At 38.1% G+C, this 7,078-nt stretch overlaps 1 protein-coding gene across 1 annotated transcript in view; it reads left to right on the top strand.

Moving 5' to 3' along the window:
- The first annotated feature begins 1,309 nt into the window (after nt 1–1,309).
- Nucleotides 1,310–7,078, top strand: part of LOC108717416 (vacuolar protein 8) — a 39,004-nt gene continuing 33,235 nt past the window's right edge. The window contains exon 1 of the mRNA XM_041564523.1: nt 1,310–1,963. Coding sequence (XP_041420457.1) covers nt 1,738–1,963 — 226 coding nt within the window. The 5' untranslated portion in view covers nt 1,310–1,737. The remainder of the gene's footprint in view (nt 1,964–7,078) is intronic.

Genomic DNA, 7,078 nt, shown 5'->3' with positions numbered 1-7,078 from the left:
GCAGTCCTTACAAGGACTACTGTTATTGCAGCAGTCAGCAGATGAGATCAGAAGCAGGACAGCTGCCCACAGCAGCTACATACAGAGCACTGCAGTAGAAGGTAGATTACTAGCCAGCAAAGCTACCTAAGCTTAAATGTCCCTCAAACCCCTGCAGACTTCTGTCCCTCCAATAACAGAGCAGTATCAAAACGATTACTAGCCAGCAAACTTTCAACTGTCCCTGAAATCACTAACAGGCAGCAGCTCTCTCCCTACACTATCTCTTCAGCACACACAGGCAGAGTGAAAAAACGCTGCAGGGCTTCGGTTTTTATAGGGAAGGGGAGTGGTCCAGGGGAGAGCTTCCTGATTGGCTGCCATGTACCTGCTGGTCTGGGGTGAGAGGGCAAAAAAAAGCGCCAACAATGGCGAACCCAAAATGGCGAACGTCGCGCGACGTTCGCGAACTTCCGGCGAGCGCGAACACCCGATGTTCGCGCGAACAAGTTCGCCGGCGAACAGTTCGCGACATCTCTAGTGGGTTTCACTTTTTATCATTTGTGGTTTTTGAGTTATTTAGCTTTTTATTCAGCAGCTCTCCAGTTTGAAATTTCAGCAATCTGGTTGCTAGGGTACAAATTATCCTAGCAACCATGCACTCATTTGAATAAGTGACTGGAATATGAATAGGAGAGGCCTGAATAGAAATATGATTATTAACAAGTACCAACAACAATACATTTGTAGCCTTACAGAGTTTGTTTTAAGATTGGGTCATTGACCCCCCCCCCCCCATTTGAAAGCTGGAAAGATGGCAAAGCATTCAAAAAATATAAAAAAAAGAAAAAACAATGGCTAGTTGAAAAGTTGCTTTGAATTAGCCAATCTATAACATACTAAAAGTTAAATTAAAGGTGAAGAAATTGATGATGTGTTCTTACATGAAGGTTGACATCCTCTTCATTTCTGATGTTTTTTATATTAGGTACAATACATATGTATGTGTATTAGGTATATTCTTTTTATTCATGCAACCACCAGCTTTTTGCTGTGATATTGCCATAAGTACAGGAAAATGAGATGCATTCCAGATAACTTGATACAGGCATTCTACCTGGAACCCCATGAATAAAAGGTATGTGGCATTTTAATAGAGCCATAATATTTTTACTTATTATTTTTACTAATAGTAAACACATTTTTATTTTTTGTTTCAACAGCACTCCTAGTAACAAGATTATATAAACTGTGGGCTGTTTGCTGGACCTTGTGAGAAATTAGTAAACAGATTACATTTGGTTGATGACTTTGCCCCCTCCACCCAACAGAAACGGTAGATATTGTTTGCAACTAACATATGCCTAAACCTTTGTTCAAACAGAACTGGAAAAACCTGTTCTTTGTCTGCAGCATGTAGAGTGGGTGAGCCAGTGACTCCTATTACATCACAGTGTAATCCTGTCTGTGTCCTGTAGTGGGAATCAGCAGCCTTTATTGCTTTGTTTTGGCAGTTACATAGTAGGAGCTGTTGTCAGGTCGGCTTTTCAGCAAACTCAAATAGAGCACGCTAGAAAAAAATGCTATGTTAATAGGGAAACAGAAACCCTATTGTAGAAACACTATTTTGGTGCCTGCTTGATATAGCTATATTTTCTCTACCTGATTTCAAATGGCAGTATCAATTGCACTGTAGAAGCTGACATCGCAACTAGCTAAAAGAAGAGAAGCAGCTGGATCAGTATTCTAAGAGCAGATATGGGTCTTCTGTGTCAGAGGTGCTTGGAGCTCTTGCAAGATATTGTAAGCTTTGCCAAGAGACTCTCCTCCAGAATAGTGGAGCAGATCAAGGAGTGTATAATGCTTGTACGTGAGTGCTGCTGCATGAAACCCAAAGGCTTCAAGGTCAGGCAATTATATGAGCCTGTCATTCAGAACCACGAGAAACAAGCTGCCCAGGAGTTCCTTAATCACATGGAAACGGGTAAGGTTGGCTTTATTTGACTCATTTACTTTTTTAGCAGGAAAGAGTGAACACTTCACACAAATACTATACTGTGGTTACAGTAATTGAATGATTGCTACAATGATAAAAACCTGGTAGTTATTTTTGTATGTGTGTGTGAATTCACCATTAATCGTTAAACCTGTGGTGTTTGTCTAATCTATGCTCATGTTAAACATTTGCTTGCAACCAGCATTGTGCTCTGGAAAGACAGTGGGGGATGGGAGAATCCATTATTCTTTTGTTTACTGTCCTTTTAACTGCACGTGTTTGCTGATCTCTAATCTTACTGATGTGCTGATCCACAAATCCTTGCAAAACCTACAGTACAGATAAACAAATATGTTAGGGTGGTGGCACACAGGGAGATTAGTCGCCAAACGCCAAATCTTGCCTCAGGAAACTTCAATTTCGGAAAAACAAAGCGATGCGAATGCCATCCCACCGGCGATTCACATTCTTGCCGGTGGGAAGGCTTTCAGGGAGATTAGTTGTCAGCAGTAGCAAAGATGTGTCGCTTGCGGACGAATCTCCCTATGGGCCACCAGCCTTACATATGAGCTTATGTGTGTTTGATTTTTTGCCAAGCATGTAACTGTTATACACAGACAAGGAACAAACTGAACAAATTATGTTCTTTGGTAGTTCGTGAAATGTGATTTTTGTCAGTGTAGCAGATTTGTATTTGCCCACAGGCCCCTTGGGAATGATCCTTGGGGCCCTAGTGCTGGATCCTAGGATCAGTTCCTCCTAAAATAGACCTCAAATGTATGCTGTTTGGATCCTCCCTGAAGCCGCCTGTGCCACCCCCTTCTTCACTGTAATCCTTTACCTGTCAGCAGCCTTCCAGCTACCCACTTTATTGTTGTTATTATTATTAAATTTTATTTATAAAGCTCCAACATATTCCACAGTACTGTACAATAAATGGTTTTATTCACACATACAGCATTACATACAAACCAACCAAGGCAAAGAGGACCATGTCCAGAAAAGCTTACAATCTATTTTTTTTATTAGCACCCTTATTAACACTAATGTATACATTTACACACCTGCAAACACATCAACATATAACTTTAGCAATTGTACATGTTACTGCACACAAAAAAACTTGCTTGTTTTCTTTTTTAAACTTCTTACCCCAAACAGTACTCCTTTATTAAAAAAGAAAAAGGCACTGGCCTGGTCCCAAACCACGATTTTCTTCTCCAGACATCTCCTGTGCAACCCTGGGTGAGAGAAGAAAATAGCAGTGCTTTGCTTCCAGGTGCAGAACCCTGGGCCTGTACATTTTCTGAATTAGGTGGCAGCTGACAGGGTAGGTGGTAAGTGCCTAGAATCAACAGTATCTATCTTTATTTTGTGTCTTTTACAACACATTAAATAGACAGTGTGTTTTTGAAGAAAACAAAATGCAAGACATGAAATTTGCATGTGTGAGGTATATTTTAAAGTCTGTACATGACGTATGGGTGTAATCCTATACATTTTGGCCATCAAACTGATCCCTGGAGGTAACATATTGAAAAAGTTTTGAGGCAGTTTTTATAAAAACAAAAATAAATTTTAGCAAAGCTTTGCAGTTAGTAGTTTCAAGAAGAAGGCATATTTACCACTTTGGAATCATCAGAATATATTCTGAATCTATTTTCATTTACTGTTACTGACATTTTTCAACTTGCAATCTAAAGTATGTTGATTCCTGTTTTACTTTGAAACTTCCATTTATTCTGAATTTTGATATAAATAAGCCATATATTTCAATAAACCCTATATAATTTTAATGCTCGTAGCATCAGAATTCACAGGGAATTTCACTCATTACTTATATGTGAAAAAAGTTTATTAAATCATATGAAAACATACCTTAAATCCATATACATCATTTTTCCCTGGGAATTGCACAGCAACCCCCGAGCACATAATGAAACCCCTTAGGGACCTGCTAACATGTAAACCCTTTTACAGTCTGTCTGAGTTGTGAATAGGTGAAGTTACAGTCTCAATCTGAGGTGTAAATAGTGCAGGAGCTAGTTAATCAGCATTGATAACTTTACAGTAACACTAAAAAATTCAAATGTTTTAAAAGCATGACAATTTAATATGGTATTTCCCTGTAGTAAAACTGGTGTATTTGCTTCAGAAACGTTACAACAGTTTATATAAACAAGCTGCTGTGTATCCATAGGGGCAGTCATTCAAAGCTAAAAAAGTAGAAAAGGCACAGGATACACAGCAGATAACATAAGATCTGTAGCATACAATGGGATTCTTAGAATTTATCTGTTATAAACTGTGTATTCTGTTCTTGAATGGCTGCCCATGGCTATACAGCATCTTGTTTACATAAATTATAGTAGAGTTTCTGAAGCAAACACATCAGTACAGGTCAACAGTACATTATATTTTCATTCTTTTTAAACACTTTCATTTATTGATGCTACTGTTCCTTTAAAGCTAACACAGGGTAAGCAGTAACAGCAAGCAGACTTAAAGGGGTGTGTTATAGAATTGCAAATTCTAAATAACTTCAATTGGTTGCCATTATTTACTTTTTAAATTACTTATGTTCTTCTTTTGACTATTTCCAGCCTTCAAATGTGGGTCACCTCCCCATCAAAACTCAAATGCTCTGTAAGGCTAGAAATGTATTGTTTAAATAAAAGAAGAAAAAGAAGGAAAGTATCCCCTTTCAATCAAACGAAACACACAGGACAAATCTTGGATCCCTGCTAACTCACTGTTTTTATTGGGGCGACTAAAAAAAGAACAGGGGTAATACTTGTCCCCTGTTAGTATTTCTGTATTGTGCTTAACACTTGAATCAAATAGCTCCTTCTGTATGTATTATATTTATTAAGGAACTATTTGATTCAAGTGCATTGAGTGCATATATACACACACTTATACAGATCTATATAAATTATATATATATGTAACAATATATGTACTAATTGTAAGCTTTAGTAACACAATAGCTTGTGATATTATGCTTGTCCAAGAAATCATCCAAGACCCTTCTTAAAGGCATTAATAGAATCTGCCATCACAACATCAGGCAGGGCATTACACTACCTCACTGCCCTCACCTACGCTGCTTCATATGAAAGTTCTTTTCTTCTATTCTCTAAAGGGGTGGTACGTTGTCAATAATGTAACTAGGCAGAGTTGGGCCCGGGTGCATAGTATTGTGATTTACAATGAAGCCAAGTATGTTATCCCTTAAGACTCCTTTGAAAGCTTTCCTACCACTGACATCAGACTAATCAGCCACTAGTTTTGAGGGCAGGATCCCTTTTTTAATAGCGGCATTACATTAGCAATTCTCCAGTCTCGCAGCACCGTGCCAGACCTCAATGAATCCTGAAAAATCAAGTAAAGCGGGTTGACATTTACAGAACTAAGCTTCTTTAGTACCTTGTAATGAATACCATCCGGTCCTGGAACTTACAAGTTTTGAATTTTCTCTTGTGTGAACTATGCATCACTCATTATATTACTAGAATTGGGACTATTAAGAAGTACAAGAATTCCCATAGGGAGGAAGCACACCAGACACTTGGGTTTGCCTTTTAGAACATTTATTCCAGCAGAGTTGGCACAAGCTTTCGGGGTCAACCCCTTCCTCAGGTGCAATCTGAGGAAGGGGTTGACCCCGAAAGCTTGTGCCAACTCTGCTGGAATAAATGTTCTAAAAGGCAAAGCCAAGTGTCTGGTGTGCTTCCTCCCTATGGAAATTCTTGTGTGGAAAATTGGCTTGGAAGTAGCTGGAGGAGTTGAATACACCCTATGGAAAGAAAGTAAGTGGTGTGCCGAAGAAAATGTGTGTTGGTATATGTTGAACTATTAAGAAGTAACCTTCATAATGTGGTTCCTCAATTGTGTAGACAAAAAAACAACAGTTCAGAATCTCTGCTTTTTTTCCTGTTCTCATCGACCAACTGACCCCCGCCTGAGATTTAGGATTCCATGCTTCCTGCTTTAATATTTACATAGTTTTGGATTCTTTTTACTGCTTGCTGCAATATCATTTTTTATCTCCATTTAAGCTATTCTGCTTGGTTTCCTTGTACCAAATAAACATTTCAGCTGTCCCAGATAACTTGAATGTATTAAAAGCATGCTTTTTTTTTTTTTAAAACAACCGCGACCAACATTTCTGTCAAACCACAAATGTTTCGCTTTGCGACAACTTTCCTTGCTTCCTAGGGGAATATACTGATGTATATTTATTAATCAAAATTGGTTCCCAGGAATGGCTTTTCTGGAGCCTGATGAAGTCATTGGAAGGTCTGATAATACATACATAATTTTAAGCATTAGATTTGAAATTATATATTGTGCCCTTTACAAAGCCACAGAAAGACTCTCAAGCTACAACTTCTCTGTCAAAATCTTTAAAATCGAACCTAGTGTATGGTGGATGATTGCTAGCAACTGTAGTATAGCAGGAGCTAGGGGCTGCAGATGGGACTTGGCTCAACTTTACCCAACAGTTACATTAAAGTACATATTGCACCCGGATGCCCTGCAAATCAGGATAAGTACATTGTGCCAAAAAAAACTAAGCTGTTATGTCCATGCATACCTCTTTACATATTATTTAAACACGGATTTAGGTTTCCTTTTTATCGAATTGACCAGCATTTCTTCATAACTAAGATATTGTTTAACAACTAATCTTACGCTAGTTACGCTATCTTTTTTCAATAATATTCCATTTTAACAATGGATACAAAAATGGTCTAAAACAGCACTACATATTCAAGAGTTCAAGTTCCCTTTTAAAACTCAACCAGAAAATTTTTAGGCTTCATAAATAGGTCTCTTTGTGTCATAAACCCAAAAGAATTTTAAATTTGAGGGGGAAACTGCTATTTTAGTAGATTATCCCCTTTTGTATTTCACCTTACAACCATCTCTAGTCCCGTCACTATTAAGAAATATAATTTGGGAACCTGAGCATTTTCAAAATGTCCTAAATATTTTACTCTTCACACAAGAGGCACAGTACATAGGCTAAAATAAAACTGTCCCTTTGTGTGGTTTACTGAAACATCTAAATAGCTGGGGATTCAGATCATGTCTGAA

The sequence above is a fragment of the Xenopus laevis genome, chromosome 5S (assembly GCF_017654675.1).
Source record: "Xenopus laevis strain J_2021 chromosome 5S, Xenopus_laevis_v10.1, whole genome shotgun sequence".
In the NCBI taxonomy this organism is placed as follows: Eukaryota; Metazoa; Chordata; class Amphibia; order Anura; family Pipidae; genus Xenopus; species Xenopus laevis.
This window is presented reverse-complemented; position numbering and strand designations above follow the sequence as displayed.